Source organism: Dendrobates tinctorius, unplaced genomic scaffold (genome assembly GCF_039654945.1).
Source record: "Dendrobates tinctorius isolate UK_male_01 unplaced genomic scaffold, ASM3965494v1 ptg000103l, whole genome shotgun sequence".
NCBI classification, from domain to species: domain Eukaryota; kingdom Metazoa; phylum Chordata; class Amphibia; order Anura; family Dendrobatidae; genus Dendrobates; species Dendrobates tinctorius.
The window spans coordinates 12,413,448-12,431,625 of record NW_027361771.1 but is presented as its reverse complement, the minus strand read 5'-3'; the positions used below and the strand labels follow the sequence as shown (position 1 = coordinate 12,431,625).

The 18,178-nt window shown below is 46.8% G+C and overlaps 1 protein-coding gene across 1 annotated transcript in view; it reads right to left on the bottom strand.

Annotated features, from left to right (window-relative positions):
* GAA (alpha glucosidase) overlaps positions 1-18,178 on the bottom strand; it is a 148,495-nt gene that overhangs the window by 87,778 nt on the left and 42,539 nt on the right. Inside the window, exon 5 of the mRNA XM_073588085.1 lies at positions 13,137-13,233. Coding sequence (XP_073444186.1) covers positions 13,137-13,233 — 97 coding nt within the window. The remainder of the gene's footprint in view (positions 1-13,136; positions 13,234-18,178) is intronic.

Sequence of the window (18,178 nt, the reverse complement as noted above, 5' to 3'; positions counted from 1 at the left end):
ATTACAGCAATTTCAGAAAATTTCAGGGTATGCTGGCATCGTGAAGACGCAGTGTGTACAGCAAAATGAAAATTCTGCAGTTATTCTATGTGACTGCTGAATCTTCACAATTATCCGGTATTCTCCAGGCAGCTGGGCAGTCACTATGTAAGACATTTGCTTCCTTGCAGTCAAGTGACTAGTTCCACCCAACTTCTCTCAATAGAAGAACTCAAAGGCGCAAGAGTCTGGTTGGTAGGTGACCAAGTATACAAATCTCATACATGCAGTTAGCGCCCACACGCCTTGAGGATGGCGGAATCATAAGTGTGCAATTCAGCAGTCTGCAATCGCATAGAGGGAAGGAAATTCTGCAGTCAAAGACCAATCAAATCCATATTGTGGAAAGGTTAGCTATGGGGTTATTTAGCTTTACTTGTCCACTATGTATAAAATAATATTAGCAGCCTTGTAAAATCAGAAATTGGCAATAGCAACTTACTGGGGTTGTCCAGGATTATTTTATTATTCTATAATAAAAAAAAAAAAAAAAGAAAAGAAAAAAAAAAGGAAGACGTTGCTGCAACTATTTAGAGAACCAGATGTAATGTGACCACAGGGTGAAGGAAGTGTGGCATTCGCCTCACAGCATGATAGCATAGGTGGCTCCTCAAGTCCTTAACAGCAGTCCCATTGCATCAGAGCATGATCTACCAGGCACCATGTGATTTATTATATAGAGATCACATTGCTAATAAAAAAGGTAAAAGCACAACTTACCCAGGTTTCTAGTCTCTGCACAAATTAAGCAGACTCCTACTTCAATTTCAATTTTATTAGCAGAAAACTTCTGTAATACATCTACAAATCAGTCAGCGCAATGTCAATCTTAAAAGGGAACCTGTCCTGTCAGATAACGCTATTAACCTGCAAACATAAGGTTAATGAGCAGGTTTACAAATGACGCACAGTGCCATGAATGTTGACCTTATTAGCATCGAAACACTGGTATGAATGAAAGTTGGAGGTGCGTGGTAAGAACACACTAAATTACTTACCAGTAATGGAATTTTCCAGAGCCCATGACAGCACCACCTGAGGGGATCCACCTATCAAGGACAGGATCCTACTAAATAAGAAGTGGGGAACCTTTCCCCCATATCAGTTAGATTACAGAGCATGAGAGGACCTCCAAACAGTTATTTCACTCCTTAACCCCGGGAGGAATATTCGTTTTTGTGTTTTCGTTCCCCTTCTTCCCTGAGCTATAAAACTTTTTTATTTTTCTGTCAATATGGCCATGTGAGGGCTTGTTTTTTGCGGGATGAGTTGTACTTTTGAACGACACCATTGGTTTTACCATGTCGTGTACTACAAAAAATTACAAATGCGGTGAAATTGCAAAAAAAGTGCAAACCCACTCTTGCTTTTTGTTTGGCTTTTTTTTTTTTTTTTACTAGGGTCACTAAATGCCAAACTGACCTGTCATTATGATTCTCCAGGTCATTACGAGTTCATAGACACCAAACATGTCTAGGTTCTTTTTTATATCTAAGGCTGGTTTCACATTAGCATTTTTTAGCGCAGCGCATCGTGCGCATCCATGCACATGCGACATGCGCCCCTATGTTTAACATGGAAGCGCATGGTCTAGCGTTTGTACGCGTTCGTATGAGTTTTCGTGTGCATGATTTTTATTGTAGTGTGCGCCTAGGCGCGCCGGACGCAACCTATTGCATTTTTGGTCCGTCCAACCTGTGTAAAAAAAAAAAAACAAAAAACGCAAAATCACATTACAGTCTATGGGAACGCAGGCGTGTGCATGGACACGCGCACACCTGCGTTTAAAATCGCATGCGTTTTAAGAGTTAACATGGCTAGAAACTGGTTAAAACACATGGGCTTAAAAACACATGCGCTTAAAAACGCAAACGCATGCAAAGTGCATGATGCGGTTTTTGCATCCGTTTCTATTGCGCACAAGGCGCAGCGCTAAAACACGCTAATGTGAAAGTAGCCTAAGAGGTGAAATAAAATTCTAACTTTGCTAAAAAAAAAAAACCCCGCCATATTCTGATACACATAGCGTCTCCATTTTTCGTGATCTTGGGTTGGGTGAGGGCTTATTGTTTGCATGCAGAGGTGACTTTTTAATGATACCATTTTGGTGCAGATACAATCTTTGATCGCCCGATATTGCATTTTAATGCACTGTTGCAGCGACCAAAAAAAAATTCTGATGTTTTGACTTTTTCTCGCTACGTTGTTTAGCGATCGGGTTAATCCTTTTTTTGATTAATAGATCGGGCGATTCTGAACACGGCAATACAAAATATGTGTATGTTTAATTTTTTTTATGGTTTTATTTTGAATGGGGCGAAAGGGGGGGTGATTTGAACATATATAAGAAGACAATGCCGTCCCTCTTCTTTGCTGCCTGTCGTGTCCGGCACACTGCTCTGCCCTGTTGAGGGCAGAGCAGAATACTGCAGTGCGCAGGCGCCGGACCTCTCCCGGCGCCTGCGCACTGCATCGTATGAAGATGGGAGGAGCCGGACCGGACCGCGACACCCATCGAACCGAACCGCCCCCCCGGGTGTGTATAATCTAACTTGTTTTTCTTATCTTTCAGGTTACATCGGGGGGGGGGGGCTTATCTACAGGATTACAGAATGCTGTAGATAAGCCGCTGATGGCGGTGCCGGCTGCTCATAGTCGAAAAAAAGGGTGACGGATTCCCTTTAAACACATGTTGTAATGTAACAAAATAAGTAAAAAACCTAAAAAGGAGGGGGAGGGGAATTTAGCAAGCCACTGTAAATGTATAAAGATCTAACATCCAGCGTCTTGAATTTTTCCACCTTTGGATTCCTAGGATCAGCACAAAAGGAGGGAAGAACAATCCCCTGGCACCCAGGAAATTTCATGGCTATTTTTTGAAGGTAGGCCGGACCTGGTCTTAAGATATAACCTATCTTCAAGCATTTGTGTAAATGTGAAATTAACTGACATTATTTCCTGCCAATTTATAGTTATACAATGCTCCCAGGGTCGCAATCTGGACTTTAAGGCTGTGTGCACACGTAGCGATTTTTAAGCGTTTTTGCCGCGATTTTCGGCGCGAAAACGCTTAAAAATCGTGTACAGAACGCCCCCAATGCATTCCTATGGCATTCCGCACATGCTGTGCTAATGCTGCGCTTTTTTCCGCGGCGGAATCGCATCGCGGAAAAAATCGCAGCATGCTCATTCTTTGTGCGGAATCGCAAAGAATTGCCGCGATTCCGCACCCATAGGAATGCATGAGAATCGCTTAGAATAAAAAAATCGGGGTATATTTACCTTCCGGCGTCCCGCGATGCATTCCCGGCCTAAGCGTTCCCAGTAATGCCTTGCGGCAAGGCCCTGTAATGACGTGGTCTCGCGAGATCGCTATAGCAACGCGAGACTACGTCATCACAGGTCTCGCAAGGCATCGCTGGGAACGCTGAGGCCCGGGAATGCAGCGCGGGACGCCGGAAGGTAAATATACACCGATTTTTTTTTTTTTTTTTTTTTAGCATTTTAACATTCTATCTTTTACTATTGATGCCGCATAGGCGGCCTCAATAGTAAAAACCTGGTCACACTTGTCAAACACTATGTTTGACGAGTGTGACCAACCTGTCAATCACTTTCCAAGCGATGCTTCAAATCGCTTGGAAAGTGCTTGAATATCGCACGCGAAAATCGCGGCAAAATCACGATCATAATCGCGGTAAAATTGCGGTGAAATCGCGCGGAAAAAAACGCACGATTTCTGGGAAGGAGTCCGGTTTTTAGTAAGCGTTTTAAAACGCTACGTGTGCACATAGCCTAAGGCTGTGTGCCCACGTTGCGTTTTTTAAGCGTTTCCGCAGCGCTTTTAGACAAGCGATTCTGCTGCAGAAACGCTTAAGAAAAGCATCCAATTGATTTTTTATGAAAAACGCACATGTTGTGCCAATGGTGCGTTTTTAACCGCTCCGGAAATGCTTAGTGATTAAAAACGCAGCATGTTCATTAATTTTGTGGAATCGCCCGTGATTCCGCATACCATGAATTATATGGGCAAAAACGCTTAGGAAAACGCATGCAAAAACGCTTGACAAACGCTTACAAAAACGCGTCAAAAACCGCATGCGTTTTCCCGGGAGCAGGGTGTGCGATTCTGCTCAGGTTTATTCTGCTTCAGAATCGCTACGTGGGCACATAGCCTAAGGCTATGTGCCCACGTAGCGTTTTTCAAGCATTTTTTTCCTGAGCAGAAGCGCATGCCCATGCCAGGGAAAACGCATGCGCTTTTTGACACGCGTTTTTGACGCGTTTGTCAAGCGTTTTCCTATGCGTTTTTGCAATTACAGTGTATGTATGCGGAAACGCATGCGATTCCGCACAATTAATGAAATATGCTGCGTTTTTTTCCGCTAAGAGTTTCTGCAGCGGAAAAAAACGCACCATTAGCACAACATGTGCGTTTTCCATTCTATTACATTAGATGCTTTTCTTAAGCGTTTCCGCAGCAGAATCGCTTGTCTAAAAGCGCTGCGGAAACGCTTAAAAAACGCAACGTGGGCACACAGCCTAAGAGTGCTAGTGGTTAGCCCCAACTCTAATCTTTGCTGGAGAAACTCCAGGAAAGACCTAATTGGAATTTAAAGATGGAAAGGATTTCTCAGGCACTCCAACGAGGTTGGTGGAAATGATTATTATGTTGCTTGAACCTCTAGGTTCAAGCAACATATTGTAATCCAATTTCTTATATTTATATTGCTTTAAAGAAAGCACTATCTTGTAATCCGAACGCTGCTAACTTATTCTTCTTCTGCTTCTTATTATTATTCAGTTGATTTTCCGCAATTAATGTGGCCCGAATCGCTACACGCAGACTCCGTTGAGGTGTCGTTTTGAAGCCAACGTCCACGAGAGGTGTGCTAAGTAATTTTCGTGTCGATCGGATTTGTAGTTTTTGCGCAATATGCGTTTGAAAAAACATTTTCCTCAATGCATTTCAATGGGAAAATGTTAACATAGGGAAAACATGCCCTGAGGCGATTCAAATGTCAGTTAAGCTCATTGATATGCGCAGGCACACCCAGTTACTATGCCAACGCCTACAAACTTTTCATGACCCCTCCAGGACAGAGTTTCTGGCAGATAATATCAGCTCTTAAAGCGAAACCCACAGCACAAATGCAAATCTAGCTTCATCACATGACGCATGCCCCTGAGAGAGAATGTGCACCAAAGTGGATTTAGAAGCCCAGTGCGCCAAACTGGCTCTTAAACGGCTGACGCGCCTAAGTGATTCTTAAAGGGCCGACGCGCCAAATCGAAAGCTGAGTGACCCCAGGCTCCAAATCAGAGGCTGATCAACCCTGGCCTACAAATCGGACCCAGAGTGGCCACGCCCACCAAATCGGACCCTGAAGGGCCCCGCCCACCAAATCGGACCCTGAGGGGCCCCACTGGCCAACGTGGCCCCCGAGAGGCACCCACAGTTAAAACGGATCCTGAGTTGAAAGTCTTGCAGGGGCAGCAGGCAAGTCTCTCTTAAAGGGGCAGTCCGGGCACCATTTCAAACCACTATCTGTACTTCCTTCAGGAAATACACATCTAGTCGTCTTATTATTATTCAGTTGATTTTCCACAATTAATGCGGCCTGAACCGCTACACGCACAGACTCCGTTGAGATGTCGTTTCGAAGCCAGCGTCCACGAGTGGTGTGCTAAGTAATTTCTGTGTCGATAGGATTTATAGTTTTTGCGCAATTTGCGTTTGAAAAAACATTTTCCTCAATGCATTTCAATGGGAAAATGTTGCCACAGGGAAAACATGCCCTGAGGCGATTCAAATGGCAGTTAAGCTCATTGATATGCGCAGGCACACCCAGTTACTATGCCAACGCCTACGAACTTTTCATGACCCCTCCAGAACATCGGACACAGTGGCCCCACCCACCAAGTCAGACCCTGAGGGCCCCGCCCACCAAATCGGACCCTGAGGGGCCCCGCCCACCAAATCAGACCCTGAGGGGCTACTCCCACTAAATTAGACCCAGAGGGGCTCCGCCCACAAAATCGGACCCTGAGGGGCCCCAGCCACAAAATCGGACCCTGAGGGATCCCGTCCACCAATTCAAGCCCTGAGGAGCCCAGGCCACTGAATCGGATCCTGAGGGGCCCCACGCACCAAATCAGACCCTGAGGGGCCCCACAGGACAAAGTGGCCCCTGAGAGGCACCCACAGTTAAAACGGATCCTGAGTTGAAAGTCTTGCAGGGGCAGCAGGCAAGTCTCTCTTAAAGGGGCAGTCCAGGCACCATTTCAAAGCACTATCTGTACTTCCTTCAGGAAATACACATCTAATTCTTCTTCTTATTATTATTATTCAGTTGATTTCCACAATTAATGCGGCCCGAACCGCTACACGCAGACTCCGTTGAGGCGTCGTTTCGAAGCCAGCGTCCACGAGTGGTGTGCTAAGTATTTTTCGTGTCGATCGGATTTGTAGCTTTTGCGCAATTTGCGTTTGAAATTTTTTTTTCCCCGTCATTGGAATGCATTGTCTCAATGGGAAAATTTTGCCATAGGAATACATTGGGCAGTCGTGAGGCGATTCAAATGACAGTTAAGCTCATTGATATGCGTAGGCACACCCAGTTACTATGCCAACGCCTACGAACTTTACATGACCCCACCAGGACACAGTTTCTTGCCAGATAATATCAGCTCTTAAAGTGAAACCCAAAGCACAAATGCAAATCTAGATTCATCACGACGCATGCCCCTGAGAGAGAATGTGCGCCAAAGTGGATTTAGAAGCCAAGTGCGCCTAACTGGCTCTTAAAGGGCCGACGCGCTAAAGTGATTCTTAAAGGGCCGGCGCACCGAAATGAATCTTAAAGGGCTGGAGCTCCAAATCGGGCCCAGAGTGGCCCCGCCCACCAAATAGGGCCCAGAGTGGCCCCCCCCACCAAATAGGGCCCAGAGTGGCCCCCCCACCAAATAGGGCCCAGAGTGGCCCCCCCACCAAATAGGGCCCAGAGTGGCCCCCCGCCACCAAATCGGACTCTGAGGGGCCCCGCCCACCAAATCGGACTCTGAGGGGCCCTGCCCACCAAATAGGGCCCAGAGGGGCCCCCGCCCACCAAATCGGACTCTGAGGGGCCCCGCCCACCAAATAGGGCCCAGATTGGCCCCCGCCCACCAAATCGGTCCCAGAGGGGCCCCGCCCACCAAATCGGTCCCAGAGGGGCCCCGCCCACCAAATCGGTCCCAGAGGGGCCCCGCCCACCAAATCGGTCCCAGAGGGGCCCCGCCCACCAAATCGGTCCCAGAGGGGCCCCGCCCACCAAATCGGTCCCAGAGGGGCCCCGCCCACCAAATCGGTCCCAGAGGGGCCCCGCCCACCAAATCGGTCCCAGAGGGGCCCCGCCCACCAAATCGGTCCCAGAGGGGCCCCGCCCACCAAATCGGTCCCAGAGGGGCCCCGCCCACCAAATCAGACCATAAGGGGCCCCAGCCACAAAATCGGACCGAGGGATCCCGTCCACCAATTCAAGCCCTGAGGAGTCCAGGCCACCGAATCGGATCCTGAGGGGCCCCACTCACCAAATCAGACCCTGAGGGGCCCCACAGGCCAAAGTGCCCCCTGAGAGGCACCCACAGTTAAAACGGATCCTGAGTTGAAAGTCTTGCAAGGGCAGCAGGCAAGTCTCTCTTAAAGGGGCAGCCCGGGCACCATTTCAAAGCACTATCTGTACTTCCTTCAGGAAATACACATCTAGATATTCTACTTCTCTGCGTTTTCTGCAATTAATGCGGCCCGAACCACTCGGCGCAGAGACCCCATTCAGGCGGCGTTTCGAAGCCCTCGGTGGGGACAGGTGTGCTATGTATTTTTGGAGTCGATCCGATTTGTAGTTTTTTGGGTTTTTTTTAAATCGTATTTTAAGCAAAAATTTTCCCATAGGAATTAATGGCGACCTTTCCATGACCCCCAACTGACATGGATTGAAGCCACAGCACAGGTGCAGTGACCTTTACAAAGATGTCAGCTATGCAAATGCAGCTTCCACACATGACCCGTATTAGCTAAATGAACCTGACAGATTGCTGATTCAAGGTCTTAAAGGTGCAGTGCACCAATGGCTTCTGAAAAGCCCCACCCAGTGATGGCAAACCTTGGCACTCCAGCTGTTGTAAAACTACAACTCCCAGCGTGCCTCAACTGCTGCCTCAACTACTGCAGGTTGCAAGGGCATGCTGGGAGTTGTAGTTCTCCAACAGCTGGAGTGCCAAGGTTCGCCATCACTGCAGTCGGAGCCAAAGTGGCTTTAGAAGCCCAGTGTGCCAAAGTGACCCCTGAGGGGCCCGGAGCACCAAAGTGGCCCCCGAGGCAAAGTGGCAGCATGTGTCAACATGGCTACTGAGGTGCCGAATGTGCCAAAGTGGCTACCAAGTGGCCAAAGAGGCTACCGAGGGGCCGAATGTGCCAAAGTGGCTACCAATTGGCCAAAGTGGCTACCGAGGTGCCGAATGTGCCAAAGTGGCTACCAAGTGGCCAAAGTGGCTACATAGGTGCCGAATGTGCCAAAGTGGCTACCAAGAGGCCAAAGTGGCTACCGAGGTGCCCGAATGTGCCAAAGTGGCTACCAAGTGGCCAAAGTGGCTACCAAGGTGCCCGAATGTACCAAAGTGGCTACCAAGTGGCCAAAGTGGCTACCGAGGGGCCGAATGTGCCAAAGTGGCTACCAAGTGGCCACCGAGGGGCCGAATGTGCCAAAGTGGCTACCAAGTGGCCAAAGTGGCTACCGAGGGGCCGAATGTGCCAATGTGGCTACCGAGGTGCCCAAATGTGCCAAAGTGGCTACCAAGTGGCCAAAGTGGCTACCGAGGGGCCGAATGTGCCAAAGTGGCTACCAAGTGGCCAAAGTGGCTACCGAGGGGCCGAATGTGCCAAAGTGGCTACCAAGTGGCCAAAGTGGCTACCGAGGGGCCGAATGTGCCAATGTGGCTACCAAGTGGCCAAAGTGGCTACCGAGGTGCCGAATGTGCCAAAGTGGCTACCAAGTGGCTACAGAGGTGCCGAATGTGCCAAAGTGGCTACCAAGTGGCCGAAGTGGCTACCGAGGGGCCGAATGTGCCAAAGTGGCTACCAAGTGGCCAAAGTGGCTACCGAGGTGCCGAATGTGCTAAAGTGGCCAAAGTGGCTACCGCAGGGCCGAATGTGCCAAAGTGGCTACCAAGTGGCCAAAATGGCTACAGAGGTGCCGAATGTGCCAAAGTGGCTACCAAGTGGCCGAAGTGGCTACCGAGGGGCCGAATGTGCCAAAGTGCCTACCAAGTGGCCAAAGTGGCTACCGAGGTGCCGAATGTGCCAAAGTGGCTACAGAGGTGCCAAATGTGCCAAAGTGGCTACCAAGTGGCCAAGGTGGCTACCGAGGTGCCAAATGTGCCAATTCAAAACATGGAGACATGTATAAAATTTTTAACTACTTTACATAAAAATAAAAAATGAATATTGGGCTGTTCAAAAAAAAAAAATAGCAATGCCTGCATTTGACTTTTCAAGATCACAATATGTACTATTTTGTTGTCGATTTAGCATTCCTATGAATCACTAACCTAATATTCAGTTGTATACCCACAGTTTTTTAGAACTGCTTCACATCTATGAGGAGGAACCAAACAAACATCAATCCTCTAACCTTTCCTCTTCTGTCCTTCATTTTCTTTTGATCCCTGGGGACGTTTTCTCCAGGCATACCTTGTTCTCTAAGGCTGTGTGCCCACGATGCGATTTTTAAGCGTTTTTGCCACGATTTTCGGCGCGAAAACGTTTAAAAATCGTGTACAGAACGCACCCCACGCATTCCTATGGCATTCCGCACATGCTGTGCTAATGCTGCGCTTTTTTCCGCGGCGGAATCGCATCGCAGAAAAAAATCGCAGCATGATCATTCTTTTGTGCGGAATCGCAAAGAATTGCCGCGATTCCGCACCCATAAGAATGCATGAGAATCGCTTACTTCCCGCATGTGGCTATGCCCACCATGCGGGAAGTTAAGCGTCTCATGTGCGGTTGGTACCCACGGTGTGGAGGAGAGGAGACTGTTCTCCAGGCCCTGGGTACCATACCCCTGTAAAAAAAGAATAAAAAATCGGGGTATATTTACCTTCCGACGTCCCGCGCTGCATTTCCGGCCTAAGCGTTCCCAGTAATGCCTTGCGGCAACGTCCTGTGATGACGTGGTCTCGCGAGATCGCTATAGTAACGAGAGACCAACGTCATCACAGGTCTCGCAAGGCATCGCTGGGAACGCTGAGGCCCAGGATGACAGCGCGGGACGTCGGAAGGTAAATATACCCCGATTTTTTATTTTTTTATCATTTTATCTTTTACTATTGATGCCGCATAGGCAGCCTCAATAGTAAAAAGCTGCTCACACTTGTCAAACACTATGTTTGACGAGTGTGACCAACCTGTCAATCACTTTCCAAGCGATGCTTCAAATCGCTTGGAAAGTGATAAAATCACGGCAAAATCGCAAACAGAATCGTGGTGAAATGGTGCGATTTCTGGGAAGGAGTCTGGTTTTCAGTGTGCGTTTTAACACGCAACGAGGGCACATAGCCTAAAAGGACCTATTATACTGAGGGATGGACGAACTGGGGAACCCCTTCTTACTATCATCAGCCTTGTCCAGGATGTGGTCCAGAATCTGACCAGAGAGAACCTTTCCATCACAAGGAATGTAACATACTTTAGCTTGGTCTTAAACTGGACATCATCAGGCCAACATTTGAGCCACCGTGCCTTAAGAGTTAGAGAGACCTTCTGACCTGCCTACCAACCTTACAGAGCCTGCCGATGCATCAGCAAGAATGGCTGCTTCACCCTGCAAAAGAGGTAGGCTTGTCCAGCATCTTTATCCTCTGAACTTAATCATTCAGTTGCCCTTCCAGATCTTCATGGATCTGGTTGTACAGGTTGCCGATATAGCAAGTTTCAGGGCTCCTGCGGAGGATTCCCGGATGTGCCTTAGGTTACCATCAACCTTCCTATACAGAAGGTCTTTCAAGATTCCCATGTCTTCAAAAGGCAATGTTGATTTCCTGGATGATCTGGCCACTGCTACATCAAACATTGAAATTTTATCCCACAGGGTTGTCTCTTCCTCATCAACTCAAAGGGGTACACCCTCTCTTTGAAGATGAGAGCAGTGAACCATTCTTTTTCTATTTTTTCCCCCATTCCTTTTTATTGAGGGTTTGAATGTTCTTAGGAATGTATACTTTAATCCTCCAAACAAATCTTGCACTAATTTGGGGGTTTTAGCATGTATGATGCCTATAGTGGCCCTTACAGCCTTGACCAATCCAACCATGTCTTCTACAGGGAAACACGGACTACCACCTGCTCCGCCATCAGAGGATGAAGAGGAAGAAGTATCAGATACACATTCACTTTCCGATCTTACAGATTTGTCTGAATCGGTTGATAACATTCTGTATCTTTTGTTCCTTTTCCTATCAATTTCTTTGTACATCAGTGTCTTAAAAGGAATCGTTAACTTCTCCCCTAAAGACGAACTTCAAAACCATGGCAAAATTTGGGGATTCCTCACATAGTTTTCTGGATACATGCTGAGCAGTCTTTTCTGCTATGAGCTTGGTAACCTATCCCTACAAAGCGCACAGTCCTCATTTTTAATTTTTGCACCGCATTTCTTTGGCCTTTTCTAGTAATTAAATTAAAAAAAGGGCCTAATTGCCATGGTGAACATTTACAAAGATCACCGACCACTCAGTTGTTCAGGAAGGATACCGGATTTGGAATGTGAATGAAATCTCACGATTGTTCTTCCATAGACGCAGAGAATCCATGATCCACTCTGCTTTTATGGCTGGACTTTTTTTTAATGGCCAGTGTGAACATGCTCATATTTTGCGTGCATAATAACTTATGCTTCAGTTATTTTTTTTTCACGTTGAATGTCAGGTTTCTGCAACTAGTGCAGGTAAGGGTGTGGCCTCCCTTCCTTTGAGCTGGAAATTACATTTATATAGCTTCCCATTTGCTGTGAGTCCATGTTCAGGACCCGGTCCTGCTCAGCCCTTATTCACACTGGTGTAACTATGACGCATGGTAAGTTTTTAATACCATGACATGACCATACTGATTTGAGTACATCTTGACGCTGGTGGGATGGCGTTTTCGTTGTTTTGTTTGTTCTTTTAATCAAAAACAGCATTTATTAAGTACCCTGTGTTCTTTCAATGCACTTTTGCTTTTACTTATTAACTTACAGCAGGGTATATGTTCATTTTGTCTCCGTTTTGGGTTTTGTCTGGCTGGCGTTACTGTTGCTTCTTCTGACACTCATGCAACTGCTACTGTTGCACCTCCATGACCATAAAGGGGAAGAGAGCTGGAGCAAACTCGCTCTTTGGTGGTTAGACCACATTTTTAAATGAGGGCCGGCCACAGGACCTCTTGCTTCTTCTGGACCCCCCAGAAGTGGAACTAGGTCAAAAGTCACCGACACGCTCGTCATCAGGGCCTGCCACGCCCAGCATGTCCTGCACATGTGCAGACCCGGATCGATGCGGCAGCCGGCAAATATATAGAAAGTCTCAGCAGCTCGTGTCCGCATGAGCCCCTACTGGACCAGCAGAAGCACCTCCAGGACCCGACACCGGCCCTACAGGCTAGGAGCCGTTCAAGGCAACTGGGCTGGGCAAGCTCCTTTCGTTCCTCTTCTGCACATGATCTTCAGATACAGGTTCCCTCAATGACAGAAAACCAACTGATGTGGGAGAGAGGTTCCGCCCTTCAGTACGTTTCTGTCCTTGATGGGTGAATCTCCTCTCTCGTGTGGTGAAGTCATTGGGGAAAGGAAAAAAGTTCATTTTCTCCCAGGTGCCAGCCTTTCAGCACTGCGGCTGGGCACTTCACAACGTTATTATCTGCAGGTTAATAGAGTCATCCTACATGATACGTTCCCTTTAGTGAACAGTATATTAGCACATTCAACCAATTTTGTGAACATTTTACAATGGACAAGATTGCCAGTGGTTACTTCCACATCTTACAAGAACATGAAAAGCATTCATTAAAGTAAAATACTTACCCATAGCATTGCTGTTTAACAAAAACACCCCATGAGCTGAACCATCTTTTTCCAAAGCCAAGTAGAATGGATGGGAACCATATAAATTAGCCTCTTTCTAGTAAAATAAAATAACAAAAATTACACTTGAACAGCTACAATTCTTGAAATTTAAACAGCCAACAATTCAAAGTTCAGCAAAATGGTTTCTTTGACAATGCTTGTGCTTTCTTGTAAAGGGGGCGTTTCGGCAAAAAATTACTATTCAAACCAATTTCAAGCCCTCGGTGCACACTTGGTGTAGCCAAAAAGGTTCACCTTCTCACCTTCTAGTTCTCCCATCTATCTCAGCTCTCTTCCCTGACTGATGGTTGTAACTTTACAGAAGCCTGTGAAGGGTTGGGGTAGATAGAAAACAATTAGGAGGGAATGTGAACGTAACTGCTGCTCCCTGCCAAGGAAACACCAATGGACTGCTTTGTTTGAACAGTCATTTAGTGACGACAAACTCCCTTTACAATGAAACCATCACCGCATTTCACAAAACGAAAAAAAAAAACAAAAAAAAAACAAAAAAAACACAGCATAAAATAGATCTCTAAAAGAAAAAAAAAATGTTAACATGATTGTATAATTCTAATGTGAGCGCTTTAAAATGAGCTGGATTCATTAAAATGCTCATTTTAATATTAGACAGGAAAATTTTCAAAATTGATAATACAGCCATTTTGACATGGCTTTTCAGAGCAATAACGGAATTTCAAAGCCAAATTTTACAATTCTCACCAGTGTCACTTTATGAGGTTAGAACTCTGGAACGTTTCAACGGATCCCACTGATTCTGAGAATGTTTTTCGTGATCTATTGTACTTCATGATAGCAATAAAATGTCTTCCATATGACTTGTGCTAATTTTGGCAAATATTTTTTTTCACAAATATTGAAAATGTCACAATTTTCAAACATTTAACCCCTTTCTGCCATCGGACGGAACAGTACGTCTGATGGCAGAACCTGCACTTTGCTGTGGGCTCCGGCGGCGAGCCCGCATCAAAGCCAGGACATGTCAGCTGTTTAGAACAGCTGACATGTGCCCGCAATAGGCGCGGTTGGAATCGCGATCCACCCACGGCTATTAACTAGTTAAAGGCCGCTGTCAAACTCCGGCCATCCTCGTCACGTGATCGGGTGTCATCAGTTCGTCGGCATGACAACCAGAGGTCTCCCTGAGACCTCTATGGTTGTTAATGCCGGATTGCTGTGGCGCTCATAGCAATGCAGTAAATCTGCTACACAGAGGTGATCTGAGCATCGCCTGTATGTAGCAGAGGCTATCAAGCTACGGCAGCTTCTAGCCTCCCTTGAAGACTATTGAAACATGGCAAAAGTAAAAAAAAAAAAAAAAAAGTTTAAAAAAAAAAAACAAAAAAAAAAACATGAGTTCAAATCACCCCCCTTCCCATTCAAAATAAAATAAAAAAAAAAACAAAAAACAGACATATTTGGTATCGCCACGTTCAGAATCGCCCGATCAATATTTAAAAAAAAAAAAAAAAAAAAAAAAATTACCTTTAACCCGATCGCTAAACGGCGTAGCGGGGAAAAAAAAATCAAAACGCCAGAATTATTTTTTTTGGTCGTCGAGACATTGCATTAAAATGGAATAACGGGCGATCAAAAGATGGCATCTGCAGAAAAAAGGAATTAAAAACGTCAACCCGGCACGCAAAAAATAAGCCCTCATCCGACCTGACCCATGATGGCGAAAAATGGAGACAGTACGGGTCTCGGAAAATGGCGCAATTTGTTTTTTTTTGTTGTTTTTTTTGTTTTTTTTTTAAAGCAAACTTTGGAATTTTTTTTCACCACAGATAAAAAAGAACCTAGACATGTTTGGTGTCTGTGAACTTCTAATGACCTGGAGAATGATAATGGCAGGTCAGTTTTAGCATTTAGTGAACCTTGCAAATAAGCCAAACAAAAAAACTGTGGGATTGCAACCTTTTTTTGCGATTTTACCGCACTTAGAATTTATTTCCCGTTTTCTGTTACATGACACGGTAAAACTAATGGTGTTGTTCAAAAGCACAACTTGTCCTGCAAAAAATAAGCCCTTACATGGCCATATTGACGGAAAAATAAAAGTTATGGCTCTGGGAAGAAGGGGAGCAAAAAACGAAAAAAGCTCCGATCATGAAGGGGTTAATTCTTATGCCCTTAATTCAGAAAGATATGTCACACAGAATAGTTAATAAATAACATTTCCCACATGTCTACTTTACATCAGCACAATTTTTTAAACAATTTTTTTTTGTTAGGAAGTTAATGGTCAAAAGTTGATCAGCAATGTCTCAATTTTACAACAAATGTAATTTTTTTTTTCTTTTTTACTTTTTAGGGACCACCTCACATTTGAAGTGACTGAAGGGCCTATATAACACAAAGTACCCAATAAGTGAGTGACACCATTCAAAAAACTGAACCCCTCAAGGTGTTCAAAAACACATTCAAGAAGTTTATTAACCCTTCAGGTGCTTCACACTAACTGAAGCTATATGGAAGGAAAAAAAGGAGATTTTTGTGTACTCACCGTAAAATCTTTCTCTTAGCCTCTAATTGGGGGACACAGAACCATGGGTGTTATGCTGCTGTCCACTAGGAGGCGACACTATGCATAATCTGAAAAAGATTAACTTTGGCTCCTCCTCTGCAGTATACACCCCTGGACGGCGTCAGCCTTCTCCAGTTTTGTGCAAAAGCATTAGGAGGAACATAACCAAATAACATAACCATGCCTGTAAGAAGGCTACTATGTACGAGCTCAAAGAACAATATGAGAACTCAACCATAAACAACGGCCCATAAGGGCAACAGGGTGGGAGCTGTGTCCCCCAATTAAAGGCTAAGAGAAAGAGATTTTACGGTGAGTACACAAAAATCTCCTTTACTCTGTCGCCTCATTGGGGGACACAGAACCATGGGACGTCCCAAAGCAGTCCCTGGGTGGGAAGCAATGGACGAATATTGTGCTAGCAGGTCCCTAAATTTGGGGCACTGCCGCCTGCAGAACCAGTCTACCCAGGCTCGCATCCGCTGAGGACTGGGTATGAACACTGTAGTGTTTCGTAAACATGTGTAGGCTAGTCCAAGTGGCCGCCTTACACACTTGTTGTGCCGAAGCCTGGTGCCGAATGGCCCAGGAGGCCCCTACTGCCCGTGTAGAGTGTGCCGTGATACCGGCCGGAAGAGGGGAACTGTTAAGTCGGTAGGCCTCATGTATGGTGGACTTGATCCACCTGGCAAGGGTAGCCTTGGAAGCCGGCAGTCCCTTGCGACTACCTTCTGGAAGAATGAAGAGGGAATCAGACTTCCGGAAAGGTGCAGTCCTGGACACGTAAATCCGCAATGCTCTGACGAGGTCAAGCGTATGCAGAGCCTTCTCCACTCTATGAACCGGAACCGGGCAAAGGGATGGCAGTGAAATCTCCTCATTGAGGTGAAAGTTGGACACAACCTTCGGAAGGAAGGATGGTACTGTGCGGAGAACCAACTTGTCCTGGTGAAAGGCTAGGAAAGGCCGTCTGCAGGAAAGTGCTGACAATTCCGACACTCTGCGTAACGAGGTGATCGCCACTAGAAAAACCACCTTCTGAGACAGAATGGAGAGTGGAACTCCTCTAAGAGGTTCGAAGGGTGGAGCTTGCAATGCTGTCAGGACCAGATTGAGGTCCCATGTATCCAGCGGACGTTTGTAGGGAGGAACCAATCGGGAAACTCCCTGGATGAAAGTCCTTACTTGCGGTTTAGTAGCAATGCGCTTTTGAAAAAGGACTGAAAGCGCCGACACCTGACTCTTAAGCGAGCCTAAGGATAGCTTGGCATCTAGACCCGATTGAAGAAAACCTAGTACCTTCGGGAGGGAATAAGGGAGTGGGACTTGTCCATGAGATTCGCACCAAGAAAAGAAAGCTCTCCAGGTACGATAATAGATCTTGGCGGAGGCAGGCTTCCTTGCCCTGATCATAGTCGCAATGACTGCCGGTGAAAAACCTGCCTGGGTTAGAATCCAGGTTTCAAGGGCCATGCCGTCAAATTGAGAGCCCCTGAATTCTGATGGAAGAACGGACCTTGAGACAGAAGGTCGTGACGGTCGGGTAGACACCAGGGGACGTCTGCTGTAAGTTGAACGATGTCGGCGTACCATGTACGTCTGGGCCAGTCTGGCGCGATGAGGATGGTTGGAACTCCCTCTTGCTTGTTCTTCCTCACGACCCTGGAGATTAGGGGGAGGGGTGGAAAAATGTACAGGAGTCGGAACTGGGACCAGTCCTGGACCAGGGCATCCGCTCCGAGCGACCGCAGGTCGTGTGTCCTGGCCATGAAATTGGGGAACTTGGTATTGAGATGGGATGCCATTAGGTCCACCTCCGGGGTTCCCCAGCGTTGACAGATCTGGTAAAAAATCTCGGGATGGAGAGACCACTCCCCCGAGTCCATTCCTTGCCTGCTGAGGAAGTCGGCTTCCCAGTTTTCTACACCCGGAATGTGGACCGCAGAAAGTACCGACCTCGTGTCTTCCGCCCAGCGGAGGATATGCGCCACTTCTCTCATCGCCTGGGCGCTGCGGGTCCCGCCTTGGTGGTTTACGTATGCCACAGCCGTGGCATTGTCCGACTGTATCCGTATGTGCGAGGCTGCAAGCAAGTGATGAAAGGCTCTCAGTGCCAAGTGGATGGCCCTGATTTCCAGAATATTGATGGGCAATGTTACTTCCCTCGGTGACCACTTGCCCTGTGCCCTGTGATGTAGGTGCACCGCCCCCCAGCCTGTCAGGCTTGCATCGGTAGTCAGGATCTTCCATTGTCCTGAGAGAAAGGGCTTCCCTAGTGTAAGCGAGGTTGGTTTGAGCCACCAATGCAGGGACCTCCTGGTTGACGACGTCAACCTGAACTCCCTGTCGAGGGAGAAGGGATTCCTGTCCCAAGAGCTGAGTATGGCTAGTTGAAGGACCCTGAGGTGAAACTGGGCAAATGGCACTGCCTCTATTGCTGCTGCCATCCGGC